This window comes from Nicotiana tomentosiformis, chromosome 3 (assembly GCF_000390325.3).
Source record: "Nicotiana tomentosiformis chromosome 3, ASM39032v3, whole genome shotgun sequence".
Lineage (NCBI taxonomy): Eukaryota > Viridiplantae > Streptophyta > Magnoliopsida > Solanales > Solanaceae > Nicotiana > Nicotiana tomentosiformis.
In genome coordinates, this window is record NC_090814.1 from 11,322,237 (window position 1) to 11,340,127 (window position 17,891).

Here is a 17,891-nt window from a genome sequence, read left to right on the forward strand (position 1 = left end):
ACAAATATATAGAATACTTCAAGAACGGGAATCTTCCTTCATATCCAAAGGAATCGAGAGCTTTGCGCATAAAGGCAGCACGGTTCACCTTGTCCGAAGATGGTACGCTGTTTAGAAGGACGTTCGATGGACTATTGGCAATATGCTTGGGACCGGGAGATACCTACTACATCCTACGTGAGATTCGCGAGGGCACTTGCGGGAATCATTCCGGTGTCGATTCGTTGGTCTACAAAATAATCAGAGCAGGATATTATTAGATCGATATGGACAAGGATGCGAGGGAGTTCATTCAAAAATGCGACAAGTGCCAAAGGCACGTGCCCATGATTCATCAACCCGGGGAACTTCTCCACTCGATCCTATCTCCATGGCCTTTCATGAAATGGGGGATGGACATCGTTGGGCCCCTCCCATCAGCCCCAGGTAAGGCTCAGTTTTTTTTTTATGACTGATTATTTCTCAAAATGGGTTGAAGCACAGGCTTTCGAGAAAGTCAGAGATAAGGAAGTGATAAACTTCGTTTGGGACCACATCATATGTCGATTCGAGATGCCATCCGAGATTGTATGTGATAATGAAAAATAATTCATCGGCAGCAAAGTAACTAAATTTCTCGAGGACCGCAAAATCAAAAGGATTCTATCAACACCTTATCATCCCAGCAGGAACGGACAGGATGAATCGACCAAACAAAACCATCATCCAAAATCTTAAGAAAATAGTAATCGACGCTAAAGAAAAATGGAGAGAAATACTACCCGAAGTCCTATGGGCATACCGTACAACATCGAAATCTAGTACCGGAGGCTCTCCATTCTCGTTGGTTTATGGCGCCGAATCTCTTATCCCGGTTGAGGTCGGAGAACCTAGCATCAGGTTTCAATATGCGACAAATGAGTCAAACAAGGAGACCATGAACACAAGCCTAGAATTATAAGACAAAAAACGAGAAGCCGCGCTCGTCCGATTGGCCACCCAAAAGTAGCGGATCGAAAGGTACTATAATCAAAGAACCAATCTTCGACATTTTAAACTTGGGGAATTGGTGCTAAGGAAAGTCACCCTCAACACCTGAAATCCGAATGAAGGGAAACTGGGTCCGTATTGGGAAGGACTGTATCAGGTTCTCGAAATCGTCGGAAAAAGATCCTACAAGCTCGGTGTGATAAACGAAAATCAACTACCAAGCAATTGGAATGTGTCGCACCTAAAACGATACTGCTGCTAAGGTACGACCCTCCCATGTTCATTTATATTTTGAAACTAACCCTTGCAGGTGTTCGACCAGAAACAGGGATAGATTATTCAACTCGAAGCCTTTAGGCCTGAAAGCACGCTTTGCACTCTTTTTCCCTTAGACCGGTTTTCTCCCAAATGGGTTTTTCGGCAAGGTTTTTAACGAGGCAACCATTGATCGTACTAACTTAGAACAATTCAACAGTATCTGAGGCCTCTTTACAATCAACCTCGAATACTGGGGGTCATTGCCCTCGTATAAGTCAAGTTCGATGCAAGAAAGTTACTTCATGTCAAACAGGGTCTCGATAGGAAAAAGTGTAAGGGACAAATGGTCAAATGAACCATGCCCGCGTAGTTTGCTCGAGCCCCGACAAAAAATATGAACACATGTATAATGACTTATAAACTGAAATTTCTTCTTTACCGATATCACATATCTAAGAAAGATATTTCTACTTCATGATCAAACAGGCTTAAGGGCCGACCATAAAGCCTAAGGGCTATTTTCATTTCGAGTTCGATCAAACACTCACTTGACCATAAAGCCTAAGGGTTGTTTTCATTTCGAGTTCGAGCCAACACTCACTCGACCATAAATCCTAAGGACTGTTTTTATTTCGAGTTCGAACAAATACTCACTCGATTATAAAGCCTTAAGGGTTACATTACTTCGAGTTAGAGCAGGCGCTCACTCGACTATTAAGCCTAAGGGCTACTCTTAATTCGAGTTCGAGCAAACAATCACTCGACCATAAAGCCTAAAGGATGTTTTTATTTCGAGTTCGAACAAACACTCACTAGACCATAAAACCCAAGGGCGGTTTTGATTTCGAGTTCGAGCAAACACTCACTCGACCATAAAGCCTAAAGGCTGTTTTCATTTCGAGTTTGAGCAAACACTCACTCGACCATAAAGCCTAACGGCTGTTTTTATTTCGAGTTCGAACAAATACTCACTCGATCATAAAGCCTAAGGGTTACATTACTTCGAGTTTGAGCAAATGCTCACTCGACTATTAAGCCTAAGGGCTACTCTTAATTCGAGTTCGAGCAAATAATCACTCGACCATAAAACCTAAGGGCTGTTTTTATTTCGAGTTCGAGCAAACACTCACTCGACCATAAAGCCTAAGGGCTATTTTTATTTCGAGTTCGAACAAACACTCACTCGATCATAAAGCCTAAGGGTTACATTACTTCGAGTTCGAGCAGATGCTCACTCGACTATTAAGCCTAAGGGCTACTCTTAATTCGCGTTCGAGCAAACAATCACTCAACTATAAAGCCTAAGGGTTGTTTTCATTTTGAGTTCGAGCAAACACTCACTCGACCATAAAGCCTAAGGGTTATTTTCATTTCGAGTTCGAGCAAACACTCACTCAACCATAAAGCCTAAGAGATGTTTTTATTTTGAGTTCGAACAAACACTCACTCGATTATAAAGCCTTAAGGGTTACATTACTTCGAGTTCGAGCAGGCGCTCACTCGACTATTAAGCCTAAGGGCTACTCTTAATTCAAGTTCGAGAAAACAATCACTCGACCATAAAGCCTAAGGGCTGTTTTCATTTTAAGTTCGAGCAAACACTCACTCGACCATAAAGCCTAAGGGCTGTTTTTAATTCGAGTTCGAACAAACACTCACTCGACCATAAAGCCTAAGGTCTGTTTTCATTTCGAGTTCGAGCAAACACTCACTCGACCATAAAGCCTAAGGGCTATTTTCATTTCGAGTTCGAGCAAACACTCACTCGACCATAAAGCCTAAGGGCTATTTTTATTTCAAGTTCGAACAAACACTCACTCGATTATAAAGCCTTAAGGGTTACATTACTTCGAGTTCGAGCAGGCGCTCACTCGACTATTAAGCCTAAGGGCTACTCTTAATTCGAGTTCGAGCAAACAATCACTCGACCATAAAGCCTAAGGGTTACATTACTTCGAGTTCGAGTAGACACTCACTCGACTATTAAGCCTAAGGGCTACTCTTAATTCGAGTTCGAGAAAACAATCACTCGACCATAAAGCCTAAGGGCTGTTTTCATTTCGAGTTCGAGTAAAAACTCACTCGACCATAAAGCCCAAGGGCTGTTTTCACTTCGAGTTCGAGCAAACACTCACTCGACCATAAAGCCTAAGGGCTGTCTTCATTTCAAGTTCGAGAAAACACTCACTCGACCATAAAGCCTAAGGGATATTTTCTTTTTGAGTCCGAGCAAACACTCACTCGACCATAAAGCCTAAGGGATGTTTTTATTTCGAGTTCGAACAAACACCCACTCGATTATAAAGCCTTAAGGGTTACATTACTTCGAGTTCGAGCAGGCGTTCACTCGACTATTAAGCCTAAGGTTTACTCTTAATTCGAGTTCGAACAAACAATCACTCGACCATAAAGCCTAAGGGCTATTTTCATTTCGAGTTCGAGCAAACACTCACTCGACCATAATGTCCAAGGGCTGTTTTGATTTCGAGTTCGAGCAATTACTCACTCGACCATCAAGCCTAAAGGCTGTTTTCATTTTGAGTTCGAGTAAACACTCACTCGACCATAAAGCCTAAGGGTTATTTTTATTTCGAGTTCGAACAAACACTCACTCGATCATAAAGCCTGAGGGTTATATTACTTCGAGTTTGAGCAGACGCTCACTCGACTATTAAGCCTTAGGTCTACTCTTAATTCGAGTTCGAGCAAATAATCACTCGACTATTAAGCCTTAGGTCTACTCTTAATTCGAGTTCGAGCAAATAATCACTCGACCATAAAACTCACTCGACTATTAAGCCTTAGGTCTACTCTTAATTCGAGTTCGAGCAAATAATCACTCGACCATAAAACCTAAGGGCTGTTTTCATTTCGAGTTCAAGCAAACACTCACTCGACCATAAAGCCCAAGGGCCGTTTTCACTTGGAGTTCGAGCAAACACTCACTCGACCATAAAGCCTAAGGGTTGTTTTCATTTCGAGTTCGAGCAAACACTTACTCGACCATAAAGCCTAAGGGCTATTTGTTTCGAGTTCGAACAAACACTCACTCGATCATAAAGCCTAAGGGTCACATTACTTCGAGTTTGAGTAGACGCTCACTCGACTATTAAGCCTAAGGGCTACTCTTAATTGGAGTTCGAGCAAACAATCACTCGACCATAAAGTCTAAGGGCTATTTTCATTTCGAGTTCGAGCAAACACTCACTCAACCATAAAGCTCAAGGGCTGTTTTCACTTCGAGTTCGAGCAAAAACTCACTCGACCATAAAGCCTAAGGGTTGTCTTCATTTCGAGTTCGAGCAAACACTCACTCGACCATAAAGCCTAAGGGATGTTTTCATTTCGAGTTCGAGCAAACACTCACTCGACCATAAAGCCTAAGGGTTATTTTTATTTTGAGTTCGAACAAACACTCACTCGATCATAAAGCTTAAGGGTTACATTACTTCGAGTTCGAGCAGACGCTCACTCGACTATTAAGCCTAAGGGCTACTCTTAATTTGCGTTCGAGCAAACAATCACTCGACCATAATACCTAAGGGCTGTTTTCATTTCGAGTTCGAGAAAACACTTACTCGACCATAAAGCCTAATAGCTGTTTTGATTTCGAGTTTAGAGAAAACACTCACTCGACCATAAAGCCTAAGGGCTGATTTCATTTCGAGTTCGAGCAAACACTCACTCGACTATAAATCCTAAGGGTTGTTTTCTTTTCCAGCTCGAGCAAACACTCACTTGATCATAAAGCCTAAGGGCTATATTACTTTGAGTTCGAGCAGATGCTCACTCGACTATTAAGCCCAAGGGCTACTCTTAATGCGAGTTCACGCAAACGCTCACTCGATTATAAAGACTACACTGGTATAACTTCGATCAGATTGCCTAAAGCCTCGAACTTATGAACAAAACTTTCATAAGGCATGAATGAAACAAAATTTTCACAAGGCAGAAAATGAAATAAAGACAAGTCAAAAAAGAAAGAGATCTTTATATATATGATAACATTTACAAGGTCCGATCAGGACCCTACACAAAAAGATCAAAAATGAAAAACTCTAGGGTTCCTGATTTTCTCCGGGGGCAGCTTCTTCTTCATCGAGGTCCTCCCCACTCTCGGACTCGCTCTTACTCTCGGCATCATCATCATCGGAGAAGGAGGCCAACGCTCAATCATCGACTTCATGCTCTCTAGCCTTTGTTATTTCATCGGAAAGATCGAAACCTCAAGCGTGGATCTCCTCGAGGGTTTCCCTCCGAGATTGGCATTTGGTGAGTTCAGCAATCCAATATGCTCGAGTTCGAGCGGTCTCGGCTGCCTCTCTCGCTTGGACTTGAGCAGCTTCAGCATCAGCCCGGTAGACGGCCATGATCTCCTCTGCCTCGGCCTTTGCCTTTTCAGCTTCAGACTTGGCCTTTGCAAATTCGGAAGCCAACCGGGACTCGAGTTCCTCTATTTTCTTTGCCTGAATCGAGATTTCTTCCTTCATGCCTCGAAGCTGACTTTTGGTCGATGACAATTGGGATAAAGCAGTCTCTTTTTCTGCAGCAAAGTGGTCCATACCTTCTTTCCACCCCAAGGTCTCCGCCTTTATCATATCGACCTCCTCACAGAGCTGCTCGATCATCTCGATCTTCTGCTGCAGCTGTGAAATTGAAATGTTAGCCGCCATTCCTGAATCGAGCCCATGAGTTTTTAAGATTTTCATTTCTTGCTCGGTCAGGTCGGTCTGATCTTGGTGAGCCTTGTCCAATTCGGCTCGGAGGTCCTTGGTCTCCTCTTCTCTTTGCCCACAGAAAAGTCTGAGGGCATTTCTCTCCTACGTGAGCCCTCGAAGGTCGGCCTCATACCGACTCAGCTCAGCTCGAGACAGAGAAAATACTTCCCGATGAAGTGTTGAGGCCTACACAAAAAGAAGAAAAGAAGTTATACAGGAAGAGAAAAACAAACACAAGGATAATACCAACAAGGGGAGTAAAAGGACTCAACCCTTGAGGTTAGGGATTGCACCGGTATCCAAGCAACCGCTACATCACAGAAAAGGATATCGATAAGAAAGAAACAAAGGAACAAAACAATAAATAGGAGCTAACTGTGGGATTGTACTCACGCTTCATATTCCATTTCTCGGGAAATGGCATCTTCTCGGTCGAGATTAGGTCGAAAGTCCTCACTCGAATGAACCGGCTCATCCAACTTCGATCCTTATCTTCGTCTATGCTCGAGAACAGTACTTTGGTAGCTCGGCGTTAGAGTTTTATTAACCCACCTCGATAAAAGCAGGGGCTGTATAACCTAATTAGGTGGTCGAGGGTAAAAGGCATCCCCTCGACTTTGCTCACGAAAAATCATAGCAGAATAAACATTCGCCAAAAGGAAGGGTAGATTTGGCCTAGGGTTATTTGATACTGGCGGCAAAAGTCAACGACAACGGGGTCGAGGGGGCCTAACGTGAAGGGGTAAGTGTAAACACTTAAAAACCCTTCTGCATGGGTGGTGATATCTTCTTCGGGAGTCGGGATCACCACTTCTTTGTTCTCCCAGTTGCAATCTTTCCTTACATGTTTAAGATATCCCTCAGTTATCGAGCATATATACCTCGATACTGGCTCGCATTGACCGGGAACCGACGAGGCTTTATCGGTCTTAAAATCATAAGTGAGAACACACACCCCGGGAACACACTCCTCAGGTCGTGGCTCCACCGGTGTTTTGTCGCCGGTAGGCCGCGATGAAGAAACGTTTTCTTTTTTGAGGAACAGTTTTTGACGTTTTTGCCATTTGGATTTGAAGTTGAAAATAGAGGGAGATGACAAGATTTGGTGTTCTAAGAAGAGATTTGCAGTGAAAATCACATATTTGCAGATGAAGAACTCAGGAGATGCAAAAAAGAACTTAGAAGATTTGGAGATTGGAGATCTGAAAGTAAAAAATGGTGAAGAGAGGAGCTATTTATAGATTTGGCGATGACAGTTCAATATCAGCAATGGCCGATCATCATCTAACACACATTTAATGCCTTGGTAACTGAACCGACGGGACATTTATCACGTACGTCATGGTCGGGCTCGATGCGGACGTCAGTATATATCTAGTCATATCGTTTCTCGCCATATTCTTTACGAGAAACGGGGGGACTATCTGTATACGGTCAAATTCGAGTTTACCCTCCGTATAGTTGGTCGAGATTGGAATATGATGAACCGAGGGTCGTCATTGTAACATCGAGATAAGAAGCAAAGTCAGGTTATCGAGCTCAAGGTTCAGGGACCCATTAATATTGAGCTCGAATCAATATCGAGTTGTGATATGAAGTAGTGTTATCGAGCTCAAGAGCCAGAGACAGATCAGTACCGAGCCCGAGTCAATATCGAGCTCGAATCAATATCGAGCTCGAGATCCAGAGATCGACCAATACCAGGACCGACCAAGATCGAGCTTAGAGACAAAGAACCGTTGCAGCCGCACTTAGGGAGAGAATCTCGGTGGGAATTAAGGAAAAGCTAATTAATTAATCTATCATGGGATCTCCACTATGTATTTTTTATTATATCCAAAGTAGGATTTTTTTCACTATATTAAGAGTGGGTATCATTTCTGTAAGGGCAGATTGAAGATCCAGAGAAGAAAACATTGATACACTCACATTTTAAAGATTATTACATTGACATATAGTTGAGATTATCCTTTTTTGAGCTTGGACATTGATTCATCTTACTTGTTTATAAATTATTTTCTACTCAATTTGGTTTGTATTTCATTCCTTTATACAGTCAGTATTCGATATATTTTTACTTATCTTTCCGATTTATACTAATTTATACCACGTATCTTTAGAATCGCGTATAAATTCAACTCTACCCATTTTTTGGGTATATATATATATATATATATATATATATATATATATATATATATATATATATATATATATATATATATATATATAATGTAAACCTTGTTTGATTCTCCAAATAGTAATAAGTTTATTTTTTTAAATAGAGGGAGTATTTAAGCGGTACTATCAAAGGTTATGGTAGATTGGATGGGATCCCTCCATCCTTAATGACATTTACTTTTTTAACGGTCCTACGTGGTGCGAATCTGAATTAAACGGGCCTCCGATGTGATCATCAGACACGAATGGGAAACCAAACAAAAAGTTAGGCGGTTGTTGGATTACAATATATTGGATTAGTTAGTGTTTGATGGGAGTATTTATATGGGAAAATTATCATATATTTACTTGGAACACTTAAGATCAAAAGTCCGATAAGAAAATTGGTTAAGCAAATTGTTCATGTGCTCCCGTCACCTTCAAATTCTGAATTCGCCTATGATCGACCTCAAAACCTATTGTTACATAATCTAAAATGTGAACTACATCATAATCGTGCATTTGATGTGTCAGATATGTACAAAAATTAGGATTCGTAAAGTTATTATCATATGAATTCTCCAAAGAAAAAAGAATGAAAATTAAAAGGCTGAGATTTATCCATAGAAGACTTGTTTGTTATGTAGCTGGAATTCAGTGGGTTCCCATAGAATTGTCATGAGAATGTCCAAAGCCGCAAATGAAAGGGCAACGAATTCCTTATTTTGGCTTTTCATTCTCTTCTAACTTCTCTTCAAAATTCAGTTTATTTTAAGATAAACAGTTGTGGCTATATTTCTTTTTTGGCTCTTGAAAAGGACAATACTTTAACGAGTAACATTATAGGGGATTCGCTTTCATGAAAATGCTGCATTTGTACGTTTTCCAAATAAGGATGAACTATGAAAGAAAAATTGATATTATTAAAGTAAACTTTAATTTCGACAAAAATTGATATTATTAAAGTAAACTTTAATTTCGACATGTATTACTAATTAATGATTCATAAATTGATTTTTAAAAAGAGTCTATAAACGTCAAAATATAAGTATTCGACATTACGAAAGTCCTATTTATTGAATCCGATACAATTGAATCCCCTTTTAGAATTGAAAAACAAAATTTGCTCGTAATTACGAATATTTAGACAATAACGAAATTTACTTCTTTTTTTAATACAAAGAATAAAATAAAATATTAAAGAGACGTGCAAACTAAACAAAGTGACATTTAATGTAGTCTTAAGGAAATCGCACTTCTCTTAATGACTTAATTTGTTAGTTAATGATGAAAGAGAATTTGGATTTTCTATACATAAAGGAACTCTCTAGATTAAGAAAGAATTTCTTTGGTAATGAATTAGCATCCTTTTAAGTGAGTCGGAGGAGGCTTTGTATTGAATGAATGCGTCAAACCATCGACAAATAGATACTCACATGTTAAATAAAATTAGTAAGCCGTGTAATAGGCGATTATTGGCTTAATGGAGAGTATAGCTTAGGCCACTGTTTTTTTCATGGCACCAACCGCTTCTCAGGCAGGGGAGGAGTTCAGACTCCCGCTATCCATATCCCAGAGTAGATGGCCCATGGTTATCAGATGCCAGGAGTTCTACCAGTTTGGGTGGTTCGGCCTATTGTTGCCACACAGCACGGGGACAGGCCCCCTGATGTTAGCTGATGAGCTAAAGAGGTTGGACATGTTCACGTAGTTATTTTTTCCTCACTTTAGCGGTGCACCTTCAGAGGATGCCCATAATTTCTTGGACCGTTGCCAATCTGACTCAAGCGAGTGAGTGGAAGGCATGGCAAGATAGCGATTTCGACTCGCGAACGATCAGCAAATGAAGGACCGATCCTTTTGCGCCAATACTGTTGCGAGACTGGTATAAGATTCGCGCAATCTGGTGATACTTGAGTCAGCCCCTCGATCAAAGCCTTCCTACCTATGCGACACTCAATCAAGTCAATAAATACAACGGAAAAGAGCCAAAAATGCCCTTAAACTATTTGAAATAGCTCAAAAATGCTCTCTGTTTATTTTTGGTATTAAAAATATCCCTGTCGTCTATGTTGTGGACCACAAATACCCTTAAACCGTTAGTCTTGCCATTGAAGGTGACATGGCAGTCCAACTGGGTTAGATTTGCTTACATGGCCATCCACCTAAGCAATCCAGCATGGCAAAATTATTTTTTCGGAAAAAATATATTTTCGAAAATTTTTATTAAAATACAAAATCAACACTTATTCCGAAAAAAAGTAAAATATTTCCAGAAAAATTATTATTTCAAAAATTTTTATTAAATACAAAATCAACACTTATTCCGAAAAAAGTAAAAAATTCCCGAAAAAATTATTTATTTCGGAAATTTTTATTAAAATACAAAATCAACTTTTATTCCGAAAAAAGTAAAACAATTCCGGAAAAATTATTTATTTCGGAAATTTTTATTAAAATACAAAATCAACGCTCATTCCAAAAAAAGTAAAAAAAATTCCAGAAAAGTTGTTATGTTTTAAGATTTTCCCCACGCAAAATATTGAGAGCGTAGGTTTTAAAGCTTCTTGAGGTAGTACAAGTAGAAAACCTCCGGATGTAAAGAGCAAATGTTCTACTGGTGTTGACTGTAGTGCTTATTCCGAAAGTAAAAAAATCCGGAAAAATAACACCCAAATATTTATTTTTTCGGAATTTTTTTACTTTTTTCAGAATAAGTGTTGATTTTGTATTTTAATAAAAAATTCTGAAATAAATAATTTTTCTGGAAATTTTTTACTTCGGAATAAGTGTTGATTTTGTATTTTAATAAAAAAAATTCGAAATAAATAATTTTTCCGGATTTTTTTTACTTTTTCCAGAATAAGTGTTGATTTTTTATTTTAATAAAAATTTCCGAAATAAATAATTTTTCCGATTTTTTTTTACTTTTTTCGGAATAAGTGTTGATTTTGTATTTAATAAAAATTTCCGAAATAAATAATTTTTCTGAAAATTTTTTACTTTTTTCTGAATAAGTGTTGATTTTGTATTTTAATAAAAAAATTCGGAAAAATATTTTTTCCGAAAAAATAATTTTGTCATGCTGGATTGCTTATGTGGATGGCCATAAAGCAAATCTAACACAGTTGGACTGTCATGTCACCTTCAATGGCAAGACTAACGGTTTAAAGACATTTGTGGTCCAAAATATAGACAACAAGGATATTTTTGGTACCAAAAACAAATAGAGAGCATTTTTGAACTATTTCAAATAGTTTAAGGGCATTTTTGGTCCTTTTCGTAAATACAAATATATGCTTAAGGGAAAAGCATCTCAATTTTCAAAACAATATTGTATTTAAACCTAAGTTATATTATAAGTGGACCTATCATCTATGTCATCGTCTTTAACACTGTGAATTAGCATCAGCATTTTGACTTTTGTGTTTACTTTTTAGAGAATTAATCTTAGGTTCCATTTTAAAGAACAATGTGCATATTTGAAATTAGATAAGTCAATTTTGAAAAACAGTTTTATTTGAACAAGTCTCATTAAAGTTTGAGAATGAATATAATAAAACCGACCAAATAATTTTATATTTTCTGTTACATATTTTAAAATAAATATTAAAAAGAAAGAAAAGAAAAAAAAACAAAATACAAGTGGTCATGAGGCTATTTTGATTGGACCATGTTCAACTTAAAATTACTTTCCAAAGCCAACTTGGAAACATTATTGTTTCTCAAAACAGCCAATCAACGCATTTTCCTACAAATCCTCTCTCTCATTCCTACTTTTGCGTATATAAATAGTTGTACAAATTGCACTTTCAAATCTAGTGTCAGCTCAACTTTTTCCTAGTTGTTACAGAGGAAAAAAAAAAAGCTTTACATCTTTCTCAGAGAAAGTCAAGTTTCTGAATCTTGAAAAGCCAAAATTTGGAGCTTTTGAACACCAACGTGTAAACCCATAATTACTCCTTTTCGGACATTCATATCTCTTGAATCTTCTTGATTTTCTACTAGAAATGTCTGTATATTTCCTTATATAGAAAGTGTTGTGTTTTGTATATGTCTTTTTCTCTTTTTTGTGTCTGTGAGATGCCGACCTAAGATTTCAAGCTTATGGGTTTGTAATTCTAAGCATTTTAATTTATTAGGTTCTAAATTATTAAATTGTAAATAATCTATGAATTGTTCACAGACAAATAAAGAGTTTTAATCAAAGTTACTGGTTCGTCGAACCCGTGGGCAGAACACTGGCTCCGCCCCTGTGTGTGTGAGAGAACTCCATAATTCTCGAATCTGCAAATTCAGATCTGAATTTGCAACTTTCCTCTAAAAAGTTGAAAGTTTTCAAGATCTTTCATTTGTCACCAATCCATTACTTTTTACATTAAATATAGTTGTTATATTTTCTCCTTGTTTGGTTTCTCAATTTCAACCCAATTTCAAATCTGGTTTCTGATTCTGAGTTATCACTCATTCTCTTCTTCTTCTTTTTTTTTTTTAATAATTATGTGTTTACATATTGGTCTTATATTTATTCATGGCAAGTGTGCGATTTTGCACATTGCATGTATTATATGTATGTATGTATGTAGAAATAGCAAACTGCAACTAATTAATTGGATTTTCTGATTTCATTTATTTATGTTACATTTTGCTATGTAGGTTTTTGTGGGGATTTAAATAAAAGATGAAGAATTCTATATCAGAACAGAGTTTTTACATAGAAAGTGAGGAAGAGGATGATGAACAGGAGAAGCATGAGAATGAAGAAGAAGGGAATGAATCTGATTTTTCCAATTACTCGAATGAAAATGATGACGAAAATAATCGCCAGCAGAGCAAACCTAATTCCTTAACCTCTGCTTGGCCTCAGAGTTACAGGTATTTATATATATTCACCTTTTCATTGAATTGTTTGAATTTCATTAGAATTAACTTCATAAGCACATTGTTAGATTTCGGTTTAGTATGCGAGTTAATGTTGATGTAAGCCTGTGAATTAAGGTCCCAAATTGTAATAATTTTTGTAGGCAATCTATGGATATGTTCAGTAATGTACCATCTCCAAGTCTTAACTTTTTGGGAACGCCTTCATTATCTCGTCTAGGGAGCTCATTCTTGGGCTCGTCACTCATAAGGAGACACACTCCTGAGATATTGCCCTATCTTCAGAAGCCTCTGATACCGTCAGCAGAAGAAGAAAAAGTAGCTCACCGACGTAGTTCTCATGGTTTGCTGCCTCCCATACACCCCAGGAAGTCTTCTATGAAGAAAATTCCTGAACCCTCCAAGGATGCACATGGACTTACCATGTCTCGCCAAAGCTCCTACGGCCAAGCTGTGGTAAATGGTAAGTTCTCCAATATATACGTACTTTCATGTGGAAGTTTCGGTTTTCACTCAATCTTTCTAGGATCGGGTCTTATATTAGGGGTCTGGGAGTGGTATTACTTCTCAATCCAATTTATTCTGCCTTTTCCTTCTTTGGTTGGTTTCATACAGGCATGAATGTTCTCTGTGGGGTAGGAATCCTTTCTACTCCTTATGCTATGAAGGAAGGTGGATGGTCTGGACTTTCAATATTATTCATTTTTGGTGTGCTTTCTTTCTATACTGGCATTCTCCTGAGATCCTGCTTGGATAGCCAACCTGGGCTCGAAACGTACCCTGACATTGGTCAGGCTGCCTTTGGTACACCCGGACGTATTTTTATATCAGTAAGTTCCATTACTTTAACTTGTCTTTCATTCTGAAGGAACATTTCTGGTGGCAAGTTCTGACTGTATTCTGCATCTAGGTCGTTTGATAGATTTAGAGATGTTTCCACACCATTACGTTCCAGTAACTGTAGAAACTACTCTTTGAAGGGAAATATGATCTTCATTTGCTAAATAGCCGTGTAGTATTATTGACTAGAGTAGAAACATGTTGCTTATATAAATACTGAGATTAGATACTTCTATTGTATTATTTTGGCTAAATAACTTATGTCTTATATACGTTTAACATTTCTGGTTCCTCATACTGACTCTTTTTTATATTGTTGTATTTTTGTGGATGCAGATAATCTTATATGTGGAATTATACGTAAGTTCTTCTAACCTAAAAATTGGTCCTTTTTGTTTTTCCTAACAAACAGTATGAGTTACATTTTTAATATCTAAGTGTCTTGCCAACATCTTGATATATGCTTCATTTACAAATTATTTGGTATTTACGCTTTCTTATTCTAATCTTTTTATCCTTCACTCGCAGTTCTCTTGTATTGAATACATAATCTTGGAGGGCGATAACTTGTCTGCTATATTTCCAAATGCCCATTTAAGTCTGGGTAGCTTTGAGTTAGATGCTCGCCATCTTTTTGTTTTCATAGCAACCCTGGCTGTTCTTCCTACTGTTTGGCTGCGGGACCTCAGCGTCCTAAGTTATATCTCAGGTGAGTGACTAACTTCCTACAACAGGAGACAGCTTCATCACTGAACTGCCAAAATTATAAGCTGATACAATTGTTAGACAACGATACATGAAACAGTGATACCATAGTCCTACAAGAAAAATGCAGATATGTGGGTACTTGGTGTGCATGTATATAAATTTCTTGTACTCCTGAAAAAGAAGTTCACAGAATTCTTGGAAACCATTGTCGCTTAAGTTTTTACATGCTTTTTTTTTTTAAGTGTTAACCATGATTCTGAAATAAATGACTGTAATTTTCAGTTGGAGGAGTTGTTGCTTCTGTTTTGGTGGTTCTTTGCTTGTACTGGGCTGGCTTGGTGGATCATGTAGGCTTTGAAAGCAAAGGGACTGTCCTTAACCTATCTACTCTTCCTGTTGCTATTGGACTTTATGGATTTTGTTACTCTGGGCATGCGGTCTTTCCCAATATATATACATCCCTGGCTGATCGTAATCAATTTCCTGCAGTCCTCTTGACCTGGTAATTGTTTCACCAGATTCTTAGAAAATGATGCTGTGTATCCCTGGAGTTTGTTTTTATATCCTGTTTTTCCTTATAATTTTGCAAACTTTGGTTTAATTCGGATGCAGTTTTGGTATGGTGACTCTGTTGTATGGTGGAACAGCTGTGATGGGATACCTAATGTTTGGGGACTCAGCTGATTCCCAGTTTACTCTAAATTTGCCCAAAGGTTTAATAGCTTCTAAGGTTGCTGTGTGGACAACTGTAAGTAAAACTAACCTTCTGATCGAGTTTACTACTACCGTTTGAAGATGATGTAATTATAACTTGTCTCTCCTTCTTTTGCAGGTCGTTAATCCTTTCACAAAATATCCTTTACTGAATCCATGATGGTTACATTTATCACCATTTTGGTCCTCAGCAAGTATCTCATGCCTAGCTCTTGCATTAGTCTAAGTCATCAGCTAGAATTTAATTAAGGCGCTTCTTGTCAGAAGATTCTGTTCTTTGTATTCTGTCTGATTTAGCATGCAATTATTCTAACAGCCAGAATTTCTTGTGATTGAAAAAGGAAAGAAAAATTTCTTCCTTAATTTGAAACACATATGCTTTAACCTTGTCTCCTGTGGCAATGAGTTTGGAGGAATTGTTGCCGTCAAAGCACGCCAAATCTCACGTGTACCCAATCCTCATTAGAACTGCATTGGCATTCTCCACATTAGTGGTTGGTCTTTCTATTCCCTTTTTTGGTGAGTTTTCCTGCTATAACTCCACTATCGTTCTGAGCAATTTGCCTTTGATCCCATTAACCCCTCAGAACAGTAAATCGCTAATGCAACTAATCTACTGAGTGGTCCTGCTATAACTTATGGTTATTGCATGCTTCAGACGGTTTCATTTCCAACTAGATGTCTCCTTCTCTTTGTAGCATGACGTACATTAAGCATTAGTATTTGTCCTGCAGGTTTGGTGATGGCATTGATTGGATCTTTACTTACAATGCTAGTGGTGAGTCCTTCTATGCCTTATCTTAAGTTTGTTTTCTGTTGCTATTTATCAATCATAAATTTGTACTAATGGAAGCTCTAATTCCAGACTCTGATACTACCTTGTGTTTGCTTCCTGAGAATCTTGAAGGGAAAAACAAGTCGCCTTCAGGTATAGAGAAGTTTCGGCACTCACTTTTATCTGATTGCATCTGGATATATAATGAAGCCCATATCCCCTGCTCTTTTCTCGTTTTTAGTTGTTAGTCGCCCAAATGGATCAGAAGCCTCTTTGTGTTATAGTCCTTCAATTACTTTTTATGACAACTCGACTACCTAATTATACTTCATATTTAGCTTATTATTAAGATGTTTTATTGATCATCAGAATAATTAAACATCTTAGGCCAAAAACAAAGACATTGTGACAATGTGCACCGTACTGTAAGACGTCATGAGAAGTTGGGAATTTATTAGTATCTTAACTACTTAACCAGGCTGCTAGTAGTATTCAGTATTCACTTGTAATGGAACTTCTTCTCTTATCGTTTTCTATGCAGGTTTCAGTATGTGTCCTTATTATCACAGTAGGTACTATATCAGCAGTTATCGGATCCTATTCAGCTGTCTCCAATATCATCCAGAGTTTGAGCTGAATTTTGGTAATACTGACGATGGCACTAGATGATTTTGAGCTTAGACTACACTAGTTTCTAATTATAAGGACTACACAAGTTTCCATTTTCTTGGAAGAGAATACATAGTCCATTTTCGGGCTTGTGATTTTGATGGTGATTCTTTTTTTTTCTTTTTTTTTACATCTGCAGTCCATTGTTTTTAGAGAACAAATGCACTTCCATTTGATTGAAAGTTTTCTTTCCTAGACTTCCCAGATTATTATGTAGAGGGGATGTATCCAATTTTAGTTCAAAGTTATATTGGAAAACATATTTCTCCATTCAAAGCCTTTCTTTCATTTTGTTCTTACAATGCTAATTCAGTCTTGGAATCTTCTTCTGAATATGTTAGGAAGAGATATTCTGGTAGAAAGGGTTTTGAAACTCAGAATAGGATAGGTAATATGCAACTAAACCACAAGAATGGATGTTGCAGTGCAAACAACTTTAAGAGGCAGTCCAAGGCTTGGGTTGACAAAGTTGTTCACTTGCCTCCACCATATATGAATAAACAATGAATTTTAGGCCAGTCACTTGCCTCCACCATATATGAATAAACATGATTTCGCCGTGATTGAATTGGTGCAATAACCAACCCTGACTTTCTCTCGGATCCACAAAATTCAAAACAGAAAGTCAACATACCTTTTGATTTGGCTTCAATTATCTCCATCAACAAGGACAACGCCTCTCTACTTTACTCTAACTCTTTCAAGGGCTCTACTGTATACACCTCTCTACCTTACCCCAACCCTTTCAAGGGCAGTACCTCAGGGCTGGTTATTGCACCTGTGCGATCACAACGAGATCACAACGCAACATATAAGGTTATTGCACCAGCGCGAGCATAACAAGATAACTGACTTTCCAAACCATATATTGGTTTTAAAATTTTATTTAATATGTATAAATTACAAAAATTTAGAACCTCGTAACTTCATAGAGATAGAATCCATAACCTATGCTACAAACTTGGATCCGCCATTACTTCCAAGCCTTTGATGCAAAATCTGTAGCAGCAACCTCACAGAGAACACTGTCTGTAATGTTCATTAAATCGCACCCAAGTCCCTCTCTTTCATGTCTGTTGACGAGCACAAAACACGACACGAAATTGATGCTCGCTAGCGAAAGATAGCATAGTTTGATTATCGTCTCCACATGGATTGGATTTAAACAATGTTCTAAGTAATTTCTGGCTTAAATGCTA

General features: G+C 37.9%; 1 protein-coding gene across 5 annotated transcripts; it reads left to right on the forward strand.

Annotated features, from left to right (window-relative positions):
• The first annotated feature begins 11,884 nt into the window (after positions 1-11,884).
• LOC104086346 (amino acid transporter AVT1C-like) lies at positions 11,885-16,968 on the forward strand. 5 transcript variants are annotated; one of them, XM_009590591.4, is made up of 13 exons: positions 11,889-12,117; positions 12,762-12,980; positions 13,130-13,449; positions 13,602-13,816; positions 14,163-14,186; positions 14,355-14,535; positions 14,817-15,036; positions 15,147-15,282; positions 15,367-15,386; positions 15,622-15,767; positions 15,983-16,026; positions 16,114-16,176; positions 16,565-16,968. In XM_009590591.4, exons 2-13 carry the CDS (start codon positions 12,787-12,789, stop codon positions 16,658-16,660), a joined length of 1,659 nt encoding a protein of 552 aa, XP_009588886.2. In that variant the 5' UTR covers positions 11,889-12,117; positions 12,762-12,786; the 3' UTR covers positions 16,661-16,968. The 5 variants fall into 5 exon arrangements, with proteins under 5 accessions (XP_070052811.1, XP_009588886.2, XP_009588885.2 ...); XM_009590590.4 differs by having other exon boundaries at positions 11,891-12,049; XM_018767387.3 differs by having other exon boundaries at positions 12,108-12,216.
• The last annotated feature ends 923 nt before the right edge of the window (positions 16,969-17,891 follow it).

What these genes read in the sequence shown, in the direction of transcription:
- LOC104086346 (XM_070196710.1), top strand. Translation starts at nt 12,787, where the DNA reads ATGAAGAATTCTATATCAGAACAGAGTTTTTACATAGAAAGTGAGGAA. An exon ending in CTGTAAGTAAAACTAACCTT is followed by an intron (nt 15,301 to 15,619) that starts CTGATCGAGTTT and finishes TTAATTTGAAAC; the next exon opens with ACATATGCTTTAACCTTGTC. An exon ending in GAAAAACAAGTCGCCTTCAG is followed by an intron (nt 16,177 to 16,564) that starts GTATAGAGAAGT and finishes TTTTCTATGCAG; the next exon opens with GTTTCAGTATGTGTCCTTAT.